General features: G+C 39.6%; 1 protein-coding gene across 2 annotated transcripts in view; it reads left to right on the top strand.

The window, feature by feature from the left end:
• Window positions 1-16,629, top strand: part of SRGAP1 (SLIT-ROBO Rho GTPase activating protein 1) — a 255,335-nt gene that overhangs the window by 228,027 nt on the left and 10,679 nt on the right. For both annotated transcript variants that reach the window (XM_070409810.1, XM_070409811.1), the window contains exons 16-18: window positions 3,193-3,298; window positions 6,088-6,312; window positions 9,345-9,424. In XM_070409810.1, the coding sequence (XP_070265911.1) occupies window positions 3,193-3,298; window positions 6,088-6,312; window positions 9,345-9,424 (411 nt within the window). The remainder of the gene's footprint in view (window positions 1-3,192; window positions 3,299-6,087; window positions 6,313-9,344; window positions 9,425-16,629) is intronic.

Below are 16,629 nucleotides of genomic sequence, written 5' to 3'. Positions count from 1 at the left end.
TTTCAGCTGCTAAAACCATCTCTCTCACTGATAGCTGACTATAACCATACACTAAGCATTAGCTTGGAGAAGCAGTAGACTTAACTCTTTTTTTTTAAATATATTTTTATTGATTTCAGAGAGGAAGGGAGGGAGAAAGATAGAAGCATCAATGATGAGAGAGAATCATTGATTGGCTGCCTCCAGCACACCCCCCACTGGGGATCGAGCCCACAACCCAGGCCTGTGCCCTGACAGGGAATGGAACCATGACCTCCTGGTTCATAGGTCGACACCCAACCACTGAGCCATGCTGGCCAGGCTAGACTTAACTCTTGAAACACCCCCAGGTCCTCAGTAAACAACAGCAGAAGTTTTTTGTTATTATTTTGTTTTTATTATGACCCATGTGGCTGGAAACGAGCAGAGGATATTGCCAATCAGGGGACCATTAATGGGACAATTCATCTTTATATTATTTACATAAATATGTTACACTTTGTGAGTGTTTGGGTTTGAATCATGAATGTAAAATCATTTCTGCACACACCATTTTTAATGACCAAGGGAATAAATGCTAGTAAATTTCAATGTTTACTTTTAAGAATGGGTCATCGTATTTATATATAAATTCACCTTTGAGTGATTTTGCTTGTTTGTTGAGATAGACTTTCTAGATACAGGAGTACTAAATTGTCTTTGTATCTTTAACTGAGAAGAGCAACAGCAGTAATTTTTTTAATCAGTTATTTCAGGTAATAACCTTTTAACCATTTAATTTTGGATGTGAAACAATAATCTAGCTATACCTAAATATATAGCATTTATAGATGCAAAATTATCCCCCATTAAACTCTCAGTGAGTTGCAAATTACTTCATCTGTAGGTATTTTATCTCCTCTCTGTACAATATGGGTTTACCAAGTGGCCCATGAAGTTGTCATGGAAGACAGATTACTCTGGGACATGTTATGATCCTACTGGGACACTGGAATTGTTGCTAACTTAATTATTGAGTTCTTGTGGCCTCAGTAAATTTGTGTACCTGTTTAATAACTTATTAAAAGCCTCTTATTCCCTCTTTTCTGGAAAATAAAGTCAAGATCATTGGGAAGTATATTAAACAAAATACTTAAATTTAATAGATGTGCCCCTAACCTAACCTGTTCATAGTGTTATTTTTTTCCTTCATTTTGAAATACTTTGCAAATGAAAAGGCATAAAGATATAAGGCATTTATTTCAATATTACTGAAATCACACTATTATTAATTATAGATTTATGTTGAAATTTTTAAAGTGTTATAGGAATATTAGTTGGATGAGTATGTTTTACTTAGCTTCTGGTTAGAGTTTCTGAAATCCCATTTTCTAAAAGAAGACAGCGACAGTTCCAGCTATGGCATACTCAAAGATGGGAATGAGAGTGCTTTGTCCCAAGGATCCAGATAAATTATTTATTGTTTTGCGAACTCCTCCGTGGTTAAATGAGAATATCCCTAATACAGTTCTCACCTTTTCAGCCGTGCAGAGAGGAAAATAGAATGTCTGGGTAACCTGGTGGTTTGATAAGTGGAAAGTAGCTGGCTCCGCACTCGAGGATCCAGGGACCTGCGCTTGGCATGAGTGATTAGGCAGTGCTTCTCAGCCCTGGCTGCAGAAAGGCTCTTGGGCATCAGCATTTTAAAAAATCTCCCCAGGTGATTCCACGTTAAGGCTGAGAACCACTGGTTTTAGAGAAATTAGAATAGGAAATTGCATTAGGAGAGTATTAAATGGTCTAAGTTAGAAATAATAAAGTTTTCAACTAAGAAATTTTTAGTGAGATAATCAGGGGGTAGAAACAACAAGACTTATGTCCCACACAAGTAAGAAGAATGAAGCAAAGATACCATCTTCATAAGAGTGATGGTCCTAACCTTGAGGCTGGGGGAGGTTGCCATTGAAGAGAACCAAGGAGAGATCCTTGAGGGATGACCACATCTGTGGATGGGAAAAGGTTAAACACCTGACAAGGGGAGGGGGAGAATCAATTCTCTGTCCTGTCAGGAGCTAAAGCCTGGATTTTCAAGTGGACTACATGAATATCTCAAGATCAATTAAGAGTAAATGCAGTAATATGAAATTATAGTAAGCTTTAAAAATATTTTTGAAATGATCTTTGAAATATTTTTCTCAAATATATACTTATTGGGTACCTTCAAAGCATCTTTATAAAGATACTTTGAAATCCAAGAAAGACAACCAGACTTATGAAACATAAAACAAGTTCTATCCCAGCTCCATGCCTCCAGCCAGCTGATGTTGGGTAAGCCATGTACCCAGTTCTCATTTTCCTAATCCATTAAGTGGGGATGGCAGTACATGCCATGCCCACTCCACAGCATTGTTTTCCACATTAAATTAGATAACGAATGTGAAAATATGGTTTAAAATGTGAACCATTGTGCAGATAATGGAATATTTTGCTGCTGATCATAAGCACTGTAGTATTGAGAAGCTTTGGACAATTTGTATTCCTAGAAAGAGATAAAATGATACTAGGAAATCCCAGGTACCCATCTCTTCAGATATTTCACCATCTTACAGGGAAGACAGGATAAGGAAATGAAAAGCTATAAACACCAGGGTGTAAATTCTATGAGAGCGGGAATCCTATCACCAGTGTACTCCTAATGTCTAACTCGGTGCTTGAAACCCAGCAGGCTCTCCTAAAATATTTTGTTTAAAAAATGTATGAAATAATATAATACAAGGTAAAAGTCATATAAATAAAATACTGTGGTAGTTTTAGGGGAAGGAATTGCCTGAATCATAGTAATTTACAGACAAATAAATATATGAGGGATTCATGAATAATGGGGTGAAGGAGACTGTCCCCCAAAGCTACTTTAGTTAACATGGAGCAAAAAGGAATTGAAACCATATCAGATGCAAAAATCTAGAAATAGCAGCAAGTGAAAAATAATTCCTTAAATCTAGAAGTCTCCAAGTTGCTCAAGGCCAAGACCGTGAAACACAGGGGAAACCGTTATGGGTCGGAGTAGAAGCCTTCAGAAATGGGGTTACCCTCAGGGTGGTCGCTTATTCACTGTATTGGTTATGACTACACCTCACCCAGGGGCAAGGGACTGCTTATGTTCAGATGTGAAGTGTGTTCTGCTTTCAGTGTGGCGAGTGAAGGGATCCTGACCGTGTCCTCCTCTTTCCGCAGGAGTAGATAATCTCTGTGAGAGGGCGTTTCACATCCGCAAACTCCTCCTGACCTTGCCCCGGTCGGTCCTCATAGTGATGCGGTACCTCTTTGCCTTCCTCAATCAGTAAGTACCCTGGTGCCCTGCCACAATGCCCATCTTAATTCTACTGGCACAGCTCTGAATGCTGCCTTTGTTTCTGGATTCTGTAAAATGTACATCGGGTCTCATTTATCAGCAGTCAAAAGTGATTGAGGATAGACTGAAGGTCCATTTTTCCTCAGCAGATTAAGGTCGTTGTATGATAGATGAAAGATGCAGAAACTATGGTCATAAATGCAAAAATATACAAATAGCACTAAAAAGAACACTGTTCAGTGATGTCGTGAATGTTTTTGTCAAAGTGGTATAAACCACCTGCTCATTGCAGAAAATTTCAGTGATTTTTTTTTTTTAATGTGGTAGTCAGGGAAGGAGGGGAATTATAGATGAGTCTTACACACAGATCCAAAAAGGAATTTCTGCAAATTCAATATAATGAGACCTTGTCAAGCAAAAGATATTTCTAAAACCTCTTTTTTAAAATGTAATAGAAGTCTTAAAAATCACTGCGTTATTTTCAAAGAGACTTTTACTCTTTTAAGCAACTTGATTTTTAGTGTTACTTTCTGCTACCTGGGCTCCATTATAAGAACATCTTCCCCAAGTAGCATGGAAGAATCCTCTTGTTATTCAATGTTTCAGTTGAGCAATTAGAAACAAAGAAATCCGGGCGGGCGGGGTGGCGGGGGGTGACTTGGGGAATTGCCTTCTCATTCTGGCACGGGTTCTCCCTTCTTAAAATTTGGAAATTTCCTCTTCTCTGTTTCACTGGAGGTTTTAAGTTCTCACAAGCCATGGGGGTTTTTTACAACCCTGTTGACTATTTCTGAAATCATACCCATTCAGGCTGAGCCTAGAAACCAAGTATCACGCAATAGGGAAATACTGACAGGGAACCATACAGAATGGAACTAAAACAGCCACCAGTGACAGTAGGAACCCATTTGTACAGGAGTCACCACTAGAAATAAGCAGTATCTAGAGGGATGGGTATAGACTATGTTTAGGTTAAATAGATGCCATAAATTTTTACCTTTAAATAGGCCTACTCAGTCTATCACACCTGAAACTAATATAATATTATGTGCAAACTGTAACTGAAAATTTTAAAAAACGTTTTTAATATTAGGCCTAGTCGCCAGGCAGTTGTAAATCTGGAGGCTTGCGTTTTCACCTTTAAATGCATGTGCTCCGATGAAGATGGAGTGTTCTGCGTTCCTGCTAATCCTTTCCGTGCGGTCCTGACTAAACTCTTCTGATGCACCTGAACCAGTAAACCACAGCAGACTAGGAAAGTAGGCTGCGAATCAAGCAAGTTCTCAAAACCTGAATCTGACTCACGTATCTCAACAGAATGGCGCATGTGCCATGAGTCAGGTAGCTGGCGTTGCTTGCAGCATTTCTGTCCCTGCACCCGCCTTCCTGCAGTGACAAGGCCGAGCCTCTCGGGTGGGATTCTTGAAAAGAGAATTTTGAAAAGAGAAGCTACCTATTCTTTTTAAATTGTAAAATCAAAACATGGAAAAATAACATTTTTATGTCAAGTTTTTGCTTTTCACGCCAGCCCTGAGTTAAAGACCCAGGACGATTAACTGTGGCCCTCCCCACTGAGCTTCAGTGTGTCTTTGGAAAATTAGCCGATTCTTACTCTGACTCTCACTTCTCCTTCCGGCATCCGTTTTCAAGACGGTCTGTAACATGACCGTGGCTGTTATTGTGAACTTTCTTTTTTTAAGATTGTATGTTGGAGAAATGGCAGAAGGGAAAGACATATGTTAGCTGTGGAAATTATGCTTTTGTGTTTCCTACTTTCTAGGCTATCTTATTTCCAAAAGAGGGTAAAGTATCATGTCATGTGGTTTCTCAGTTTCTTTGTGTCTGTCACCATCTCACAAAGGTAGTTGAGTATCTTCTTTCTCCTTCCATTTGTCATCTGTTCACCTGGATTTTACATTTCCTTTCAAGATCGACATTTTATACACTGAGAGATAGCATCTCTAGGCTCTCCCTGGAACAGTCAGTACCTTGCTCATGTGGTAGAGGCGCGGCAATAAAGAGCTGGCTTATTTGGGGTCATCTGTGGAAAAATAGCTTACAGATATCCGTTGGATGAAATTTAGAAATTAATGCTAGACAACCAGAAGCCTCCCCAAAGTGTGTAGTTTCCCAGCTTTAAGTGGAATGAGAGAATTGAGGATTCTTTTCCCCTTTTCTTCATCCGGTGTTGGTAGTCCTACCCAAAAGCAAATTACAGGGGTGGCGTTGTTCACTTTCTTTCAGTGGTTACAGAGAAGTGGGTGCTCTGTTTTCCTCAGGGCTTTCCTCAAGATTTATAGGAGAAAACTGAAATCTGAGATGTTTTTGAGTAGTGGGAGGACAATGTAAAAAATATCCATGAAGCTTTATGGAGATTGCTACTGTCCTTCCCAGATTTACGTGAGCAGCATTTACAGCCTGACCGCAGTGTTTGCAAATGAAACTCACTCGCTTGATTCCAGTTTCCATTGGAGAAGACTCCCTGTGGCTTTGAAAAATGCCACTTAACTAAGGGGACTTCTATTCCCCTTTCAGTTTCTGTCTAGTTGAAGGGTTATAAGTCACTCCACTTTCTTTAGCGTTTGCTGAGCCAACTTAAATTAGGATGGAGTATCATTTTCATCTAATAATAAAAACCAAAGAAAATATTTTAGATTCCTATTTTCAGAATATGGAATACCTTATTAAACACTCATCTTCTCCCCCGCCCGCCCCCCGCCCCCCCCCCCCCCCCCCCCCGCGTTCTTTTATGACTCCTTCCTTGCTTCCTTTCAAAGTCTTTCACAATACAGTGATGAGAACATGATGGACCCTTATAACCTGGCCATTTGCTTTGGCCCAACATTGATGCCCGTCCCAGAAATACAGGATCAAGTGTCCTGCCAGGCTCATGTGAATGAAATTGTCAAAACCATCATCATCCACCATGAGACTATTTTCCCGGATGCTAAAGAGCTGGACGGCCCTGTTTATGAGAAATGTATGGCTGGAGACGACTACTGGTAAGTTAAAAAATGTTGAGTCCTTCTTCCCCTGGAAAAATTATAGAAGAATAGGAATCAACTTTTTAAGAAAAAGAATTGACCATAGGTTGCCAGTGCTTCCAACTAACAAAAAAGAAGCAGCAGTAGGAATACTTGAGATAAATTAGAATGCTAAGACCCATAGCAACCCTGGCTTCTTATTATAGAACGTCATCCCTTTTCCCCAAGGATGACATCTTTTTAGATATATCCACCCTATCATGGCTTTTGTGGAGAATAATGGTTTTGATATTATATAGAACTATATTAATTTTTACTAGTACATCAAGAAAAGATAACTGATTGAATTGACAGATTTTATTTTCATTCTGAAATAGTTTTAATTTTATATAAAGTGGTTTCAAAATTCTCATTTTTTAGAGGAGCTTTATCAACCAAATGTTTTTTCATTCTTACTTTTTTTTTTTAATATATTTTTATTGACTTTTGAGAGAGATTAAGGAAGAGGGAGAGAGAGAAACATTGATGTGAGAGTGAAACATCAATCAGTTGCTTCCCGTACACACCTGACCAGGGGCCAGACCCGCAACCTGGTCATGTGCCCTGACCAAGAATCAAACCAGCAACCTTTTGGTGCGCAGGATGACATCCAACCAACTGAAGCACACTGGCCAAGGCCATTCTTACTTATTTTTATTTTTATTCTTATTAATATTATCCTAACTAGTTGTGGTAGTGGTTATTTTGAGCAAATTATTTACATTAATATATTGTTGGGATAACAATTTTTTCATTTTACTTATTTTTACTTGAGTTTATTGGGATGGCATTGGTTATTAAAAATCTATAGCTTTCACCCTAACCTGTTTGGCTCAGTGGATAGAGCGTTGGCCTGCGGACTCAAGGGTCCCAGGTTCGATTCTGGTCAAGGGCATGTACCTTGGCTGCGGGCACATACCCAGTAGGGTGTGTGCAGGAGGCAGCTGACCGATGTTTCTCTCTCATCGATGTTTCTAACTCTCTATCTCTCTCCCTTCCTCTCTGTAAAAAATCAATAAAATATATTTTTTAAAAATCTATAGGTTTCAAGCTTACAATTCTATCATGCATTATTTGTATATTGTATTGTGTATTTACCACCCAAAGTCAAATCTCCTTTCATCACCATTTAATCCTCCCTATACACTCTTCTACCTTCCCCTACCCCTCTTTCCCTCTGGTAATACCCATGCTGTTGGGATAACAGTGTTTTAATATGGCAGTATAGACACCTTTCAGTGAAGCAGTAAAAATGAGGGAGATATAGTCAATTGAATAATACCAATGGTAGAACACCCTAAATGGTTTATGTTCACAATTTGATATATGAGCCCCAGCTTCTAGGAGAGTGTATATGATCAATGAAAGTAGCTTGAGTCCTTGAGCAGTCCCTACAGCTCCTCAGGGCATATGATCTCTCTTACTCCTCACAGTCACTCTACCAAGTAAGTTAAGAGAGACCAAGGAGCCTGTCCAATGCCTGGTAGTAACTGGAGACAGCCCACTGGAGACAGGTCTGTCTGATTACAAACCCACATGAGTCCTCCCCCTTAGCAGCTGCCTCCCAGCCTCACTCAGAAACTGCCCTGCACAGCTCACATGCAGGAATGGCCAGAAATAGACGTGTTTGAGCCTTCATTCTCAACCCTCCTCAAGACTCTGTTTCCCTTTGCCTTCCCAGGGATTAAGTAGAAATAGAATCAGTAGCTGAAAGATCTTAAGTAACTAAAGGTACACTGATTTTTTACTTAAACCACAATGTGATCTCAAACCACAGTGTGGTCATATGCCTCAAGAAAACTGAGAGTTGATTCTTTCCAGAAGTACGGCTTTCTAAATTAACCACAAAGGATGACACATGCCAGTTCTATAGTATATCCAGCAATTTTACACATGACAGTCAATTCAAAAATATTTACTTTACCCTGCACTTAACTATGTGCACGGTACTGACTGAGCTTGGCGCTGAGAAGATGAATGAACAAGCATGTGGGTGTCTGATCAGGATTATTGGATGCGCTGTCCTTTCTGTGGTTGCTGCTTTTTTACAGAGTAAATCCCCGTAATAAAGAGTCTTTCGGCAATAACATGTGCTTATGTTCTTCTCCCGTACATAGTGTTCTCTATGGGTATTGCTCCTTCTAAACAGAAAGTCAATAATACAGCAGTTACCCTTGTTACCCAACAGCAGCAATATAAATGGGCTTTTGCAGCAAAGTCAGGTCTGTATCGGTATCCAGTGCTTATTTCATTTATCAGCATGCATTTGAGAAGAGGTGATGGTAGTGTTAAAGGGTGAGTTTTTTGTTTGTTTGTTTGTTTGTTTGTTTAATTGATTTCAGAGAAGAAGGGAGAGGAAGAGACAAAAATAGAAACATCAATGATGAGAGAGAATCATTGATCGGCTGCCTCCCACACACCCCACACTGGGGATCGAGCCCGCAACCTGGGCATGTACCCTGACCAGGAATTGAACCGCGACCTCCTGGTTCATAGGTTGACTCTCAACCATTGAGCCACGCCAGCCGAGCAAGGGTGAGTTTTTGAAAGGATAAAATCGTAACTCTCACACAAACATACAATGAACATCTGTGAAGAAAAGATGGAAAAAATACTACAATTAATTCAAAGCAGAAATCAAAGAGCCATTTATTAATATGTGGTAAGGAATGTTGAAATGAATTTGCAAAAACTGGTGCATTCATAGGGCACATATTACACGAGAACTTGACAAATTTTCGCTTCTGTGGATAAGAGTTAGTTGTAGGGCTGCGAGTTCCCTACAAGTTAGCTTTGTCTTTGCAGAGTTGTAAAACAACCTTTGTGTCCCAGCAAAGGGACGCACACTGCCCAGGGGCCAGATCGTCCCTAGAGGCTCCAGCATTCCACTGAGCGGCTGTCCAGTAACTCTGGCCATTCCAAGCCTTATAGGCTTCCTTACAGTAGCAATTGCTCATTTTTGAAATTCTTTCCACTTTGGCTTCACATGAATTTCTATTTCCGCTCCACAGCGACAGCCCCTACAGCGAGCACGGTACGTTGGAGGAAGTGGATCAGGATGCTGGTACTGAGACCCACACCAGTGAGGACGGTATGTTATAAAACTAGTCTTATATCCTTTCTAAGAGCTGCTCATATTAAGAATTCAGGAGAAACAAAAGAACATTTATAAAATAGGTGTAGAGTATGAAGAATAACATTACAGTGAACATGCATGGAACCACCAAGTTTAAGAAAAAAGGCATCATTACCTTTGTGCTCCCCTAATCCCATTGCCGTCCTCACCCCCAAGGGTAACCTCTATATGTCTGTGTGTTTAAATGGTTTGTTGCTTCATTTTCTATTGAATGGAACTTCCTATAAATGGAATCATACTGTACATTTTTCCCATTATTTTTTTTCTACTCAGTAATATGTTCTAGAGATTCATCCACATTGTTGCATATAGTTATAACCATTTAATTGACTACTGTATAATATTTCATTGTACTTATATATGTTGTTATTGATGAGTATATGGAGTGATATCTTTTTTGCCATTAACAACAGTGCTGCGATGAATATTTTGAGTATGCATCCCACTGCAAATGTACAGGAGTTTCTCTAGGATGTATACATCTAGGAATATTAGTAAGCTTGTGAAAATGGTTGTAATGGTGTACACTTACCCAAGCAGTGTATCAGCCTTTCGGTTGTGTGTATATTCATCAATCAACTATTGTCATCTTTGCCCATATTGTCAGTGTGAAATTGTATCTCATTGTGATGTAATTTGCATTTCTCTGGTTTGCTAATGAAGATGTTTTAAACTACAGTCTGTTAATAGAAAATGGGGGGTATAGGGAGGCCAGCAGATGAGGAGATGATTGCCATTGAAGATACGTTGTTTCTCACAGCTCCCATGAGGAAAGAGCACAGCACCCTTGGGTGGCCATAGCATCAAGTGCCAGGGTCTGTCATGAGGCAGGAGAGGGAGCAACTGGGCAGGAGCCTTTGTTTCGGTTTCCACTGGAACAGGAGAGGCTAGATAAGCAGGCTGGAACAATTTCCTCAGGCTCGGGGCGTAGACTGCTATCTCTCCTTGTACCTGGCCCTGAGGTGATTAGGGGAGCGGGGTTGTGGCCCAGAGTGTGAGAATCCTAGAGAGGGGCTGGTTGGGGTGGGCTGTGGATGGGGTGGATTGTATTGGGAAGGCACACTCCAGGTGTAGGAATCAGCTGACCTGGGAAGGACAGTCCCTCCAGGGCCAACACGGCCCAGATGTCTGAATACAGAAAATAAAAGACATGGTTAATACAGATATACTCATTTTTATATGTTTAGATTTCTTTTTGTGTGAAATTCCTATCAAATCTTTTGCGCATTAAGACCCATTTGTCCACTATTAGTTTCTCTGGGCTTTTAAAATTTATTTAGTTTGGTTTAGCTTGGGTATTTTCCTTATTTGTGAGAGTTCCTTATGTGTAAGAGTTCGTTATGGTTCTGGATCAGGTCTTTTACTGGGTATATATTTTACAAATATCTTCTGCTCTGTAGCTTGTCTTTCATGTGCTTATTATATCTTTTGCTAAAGAGAGGGTCTTAATTTTAAAGGAGTTAGAGGTTCTTTTCACTTTGTGTCTCCTTTAGGAATATCCTTCTGCACCTGAGGTAATGAAGAGAATTCTCCTATATTCTCTTTTAAATCTTTTCAGGTTTTGTTTTTCACAAAAGCTTAAATTAACCAGGCAGGGAAAATGCCCTCAGGACAGACTCTGACTCACTTTTTCTAGTGTTCTGTTTACTTCACTGGATTCCCACTTTCATTGAGTTTTTGGTCTGTAGTATTCCTTAGTATTATGATGGCTCCAATGCCATCTCAAAGTTTTTTGTTGTTTTTTTAATCCAACATTCGTTTTTAAATATATTTTTGTTGATTTCAGAGAGGAAGGGAGAGGGAGAGAGATAGAAACATCAATGATGAGAGAGAATCATGGATCAGTTGCCTCCTGCGCACCCCTTTACTGGCGATCGAGCCCGCAACCCAGGCATGTACCCTGACCTGGAATCGAACCAGTGGCCTCCTAGTTCATAGGTGGATGCTCAACCATTGAGCCACTCGGGCCAGGCTCAATACAACATTTTTTAGTTGACTTCAACAAGAGGGTAATCAGGATGTCTAGCGTGTCTACCCTCTGCTATAAAAGGAAAGTTTCTTTGTGTTTTTAAAAGTAGGATGAGTTGACATTTTCAGAGCTTAAGTTAGAAGATATTCTTTCAAGTGAGAGCTGTGATGTTGCTTTTGAAAGTCTCTGAGCCCTACCTCTGCTACCATTTATTCTTTTGTCTTGAGTTTCTTTGTTGCTCTATATGATTCATTCCTTTTTCATTGATATCGATGACTTCTCTAAGTGTTTCCTTGCTCTCCCCTGTGGCAGGCAGGAGAAGACAAAGCGTCAGCCATCCCTCTTTCAAACATCACCCTCTCCACCGTGCCATCTGTCTGTTGTTCTTACCTCTTGACTGTAAAAGAAAAGCTTTGCTGAGGGCTCTGCGTCTTAGATAACATTTTGATCATGTTCTTCTGATTTTGTTAAAGAAAAGCACATCCTTACCCACAGCCAGCCCCTAAAGTCCTGTAGCTAAATTAATTAGAGTATTGATTATCTTTTTGATTGCTCAGATATTTATTTTCTTTTCTTTGTCATGGTATCACTAGAGAGAATAGCTTTTGTTTCCAAAAAGAGAGGGTCACAGAACAAAACTGCCACCTGCAAGGGCAGTGGGTAACAGATCAAGGAAGAAAAGTGGCAGAGACAGCAAGGCCCCAACGAGAAAGTGTGATGCACTAGCATTTCTTATAAAATTAGAAGAAATGTAAATACTTCACTGAATTTTCTTTCTCTTTGCACAAAGTTATAACAATCATGCATAAAAAATGAAGCTATCGTATTATTATTGTTGTTATTGATAGTAGCAGCATTCTGCAGCCTCTGCCCAACCTTAAAGGGCCATGTTACTCTCTCTGTGGAAGGCATGTGGTGTGGTGCCATGCCCTGGGACTGATTTGCTCTGCAATGACTAGACTAAGATGTGTATAAATAGCTTATGATTGACACTTGACTGTGAAATGACTCTAGTGGGAGCAGAAAGAGCCAAAATAATGAAATTGCTCAGAATTACTAGTTGATTAGCCGGGTTGTCAATAAATTGTACTTCTGATTCATCTGGTTATTCTTTCATAACCTCTCCACATTTGAACTAAATAAGCAAAAACCGATGATCCTGTTGCTAGTTGTTTCAAAAAATAAAAAGAGATTGTGAGCACAGAGGTTATGATTATGAAATTATAAAAAAAATATGTATATATCTATTAAATAGTCTTAAATTGCCTTTGGCCAGTGTTGACAGTGTATGATTGAGTGGCATTCAAGAACATTAATGAGCCGAAACCGGTTTGGCTCAGTGGATAGAGCGTCGGCCTGGGGACTGAAAGGTCCCGGGTTCGATTCCGGTCAAGGGCATGTACCTTGGTTGCGGGCACATCCCCAGTGGGGGGTGTGCAGGAGGCAGCTGATCGATGTCTCTCTCTCATCGATGTTTCTAACTCTCTATCTCTCTCCCTTCCTCTCTGTGAAAAATCAATAAAATATATTCAAAAAAAAAAGAATGTGGCAATCATTAAAAAAAAAAAAAAAAAGAACATTAATGGTTCTCTCTTCATTTCCCATTGACAAGTACGTGGATTGTACACCATGATATGGGCTAGTATATTTCCTTCTTTTTCTAATAAAACAAAATTTTAACACATGGGGTGTTCACATAGAAATTTATAAATTACATGTCATGAAGTTCTTTTTAATAAGTTGGCAAGTCTTCATTCTTCCATGGATATGTTTATTTGTATCCCTACACCATGGACATGTTTATTTCTGTCCCCCAGGGAGAACTGAGGTAAAAAAATTTGTTATCTGTCATCTCAGATCAACTAGCATTTTTTCTGTATCTGCAAATTTAGAACAAACTAGAGAGCACACTCTTTGAATATAAAGTTATGTTCCTCTTCTATGAAGCAGACTGGTAGATATTTAATAAGGCTGCTATTGATATTGTTTTAATAAAGAAAATATAATTTTAGGATGGAATACCAGAGGGTTAACTTATGATCTAAAGTTATCATCAGTTGTTAAAGGGTTAAACTGTTGTTTTTAAATTATTTTTACACCTACTTTGCTGAGAAGTATACTACATGCAGACTATAGTGCAGAACGAAGTATTATTCTCCTTAAACATTATCTACTAGCAAAAAGATGGAGCACTTATTGTCTTTATTTTAAACTAGAGGTCCGATGCACGAAATTCATGCACAGGTAGGGTCCCTAGCCTGGCTGGCAATCAGGGCTGATTGGGGCCTTCCTTCCCCGGCTGCCAGCTGCCGGCTGGGGCCTTTTGTCATTCTGCGCCACCCCCTGGTGGTCAGCACACATCATAGCGAGCGACCGAACTCCCAGCCTCTCAGTGGAACTCCCAAGGGGACATTTTGCATATTAGCCTTTTATATATATAGACTAGAGGCCCAGGGCACGATTAAATCATGCATGTGTAGGGTCCCCTAGGCCTTGCCTGCCATCATGGCCATGTCCGCCACCCCACAACGCCTCGCACACTCTGCGAACGCTGCCGGCACCCCATGACACTCCACAGATGCTGCCGGTGCCCCATGACGCTCCACCGATGCTGCGGGAGGAGGGGAGAAGCAGGGCCCGAGAGGTGCTTCATGCACCCCATGGTGACCTGTCATTTGGTTGTTTCGGTCATGACCCCTCTGGCCTTTTATCATTATGATGTAAAGCCCAGCCAGTGTGGCTCAGTGTTTGAGTGTCAACCTATGAACCAGGAGGTCACAGTTTGATTCCCAGTCAGGGCACATGCAGGGGTTGCTGGGATGATCCCCAGTAGGGGGGGTTCAGGAGGCAGCCAATCAATGATTCTCTCTCATTGATGTTTCTATTTCTCTCTCCCTCTCCCTTTCTCTCTGAAATCAATAAAAATATATTTTAAATAAATTAAATATATAGCTGAAATTCACACAGGCCCTTCAGATAAGGCAGATCCTAAGCTTTTTCAATGTTTATTGATCTTTATTTTGCTTTACCTGTCCTAGAAAGTGTTTGAATTTATCAAGTGAGAAAGAAGCTTAGCTGGCTATCCAAGGACCTCTTAGGCAGTCATTCCATATAAGTACAACAGATATTGAAGATACTGCAATGAACTTTGGGGAAAAATACACTATTTTATTTTATTTTTTTTGAAGAAGTATTTTTATTTTTTTTTAATTGTTTTATTGCTTAAAGTATTACAAAAATATTACATATGTCTCCTTTTTTTCCCGCCCTTGACAACCCCCTGGCCTCCCCTACCCCCAGTGTCTTGTGTCCATTGGTTGTGCTTATGTGCATGCATACAAGTCCTTTGGTTGATCTCTTACCCCCCTCCCTCCTGCCCCCCAACCCTCCCCAGCCTTCCCATTGCAGTTTGACACTCTGTTTGAGGCAGCTCTGCCTCTGTATCTATTATTGTTCATAAGTTTATAATGGTCTTTATTATCCATGAATGAGTGAGATCATGTGGTATTTTTCCTTCATTGACTGGCTTATTTCACTTAAAAATACAGTATTTTAAATGAGAAGGTTTTTTTCCAAGGGAAACAGAAAACAATTTTCTGAGAAAATATCTGACAGATAGTTAGGTTTTAATCTATTATGTGTGCACATATATTCTAGAGTATTTGGAAACTAATGCATACTCGGTTTTTAGCAAATGAGGTATTGCTCATAGCATATAGTTCTCTAAGGATGTGCCACCTGTATTGGCCCTTTTTAGTTCTGTTTACTTTAAAAACATTTTTTTATTGATTGATTTGAGAGAGGCATCAATTTGTTGTCCCACTTATTTATGCGCTCATTGGTTGGTTCTTATATGTGCCCTGACCGGGATCAAACCTGCAACCTTGGTGTATCAGGACAGTTCTCTAACCAACTGAGCTACCAGCCCGGGCTAGTTCTGTTTATTATTGAGAATGAGGTGATGTTGGGAGAGGGGAAGAAAGATCACAATAAGCCAAATTACAAAAAGCACCTGTTATAGTTGTTTAATTTAATTTGTCTGCTTATTGGCCTTCAATATTTGTGGTCAGAAGTAGATCAGAGCTGAAACTCCTATTCTAGGCCCAGAATTCAATAAGTTTTTCAAACTTTTTATTTTGAGATTATTGTAGATTTACATGCCATTGTAAGAAATAATACAGAGAGATCCCATATACCCTTCACCCAGTGTCCTGCCACAGTAATAGCTTACATAGATATCGTATAATACCACAACTAGGAAATTGACATTGATACAATCCATTCACCATGTTCACATTTTACCAGTTTTACATGCACTCATTTGCATATGTATTTACTTGGTTCTGTACACTTTTATCACATGTATAGATTTGTGTGACCACAATGATAGTCAAGAACAGTTCCATCCCAAGGATGCCTTGTGCTGCCCTTTACAGCCATTTCCTCCTGTCACCTCCCCCACCCCAACCTCTGGCAACCAGTAATCTAGTCTCCATCTTGATTGTATATCATTTCACGTAGGCTAAATAAATGGAATTATACAGTGTCTAACCTTTTGAGATTGGCTTTTTCACTCACTATTATTCCCTTGAATACCCTTTTATCTCTAGCAAATATAGTTTTCGAATCTGGTCTTTTACTGTCAGTACAGGACAGTCTTAAGTTATGCTTATTTCATAGGTCATAGTCAGAATTTGTTACTGATACTAGAGAAAACAAAGTTGTCTTTACACTTGATGGTAGTTTGAAGATCTGATAGTGCTAAAAAAGTAGATGAGGAAATTCAATGTATTCAAGTAGTATTTAATGTGGCAATTTTTGTAAACTTGATTTTTAGAAAAATAAGCACATAACACAAACTTCCTGGTGTTGTGGGTTAGTGATGTTTACACGTTATAAGTGGGATTAATGTGTTGCAAGGGATCTCCATCAATGTCAAAATTATATTGGAGTTGTTGTGGAGGATATTACAACCCCGGGAGAGATCTTATATATCATACTGCAAAGTTTAAACTATTTTTTATTAAACTGTCGTTATAGCTCTAGTAAGAGGCTGTGGGAATTAAGATCTAATGTTCAGTTTTTCTTTGCCTGAAGAACTGTTGACAGCCAAAGCATGATTTTCTGTATCTCTTTTAGCATCTCCTTTTCTCCTTCTTGATGATTTGTTTATTCCCTTGTTCTGTCTGGA

The sequence above is a fragment of the Myotis yumanensis genome, unplaced genomic scaffold (genome assembly GCF_028538775.1).
Source record: "Myotis yumanensis isolate MYYU_CA2020_CCGP unplaced genomic scaffold, mMyoYum1.0.hap1 SCAF_3, whole genome shotgun sequence".
Taxonomy (NCBI): domain Eukaryota; kingdom Metazoa; phylum Chordata; class Mammalia; order Chiroptera; family Vespertilionidae; genus Myotis; species Myotis yumanensis.
The sequence above is the reverse complement of the archived record's forward strand: the minus strand, read 5'-3'. Positions and strand labels throughout refer to the sequence as shown.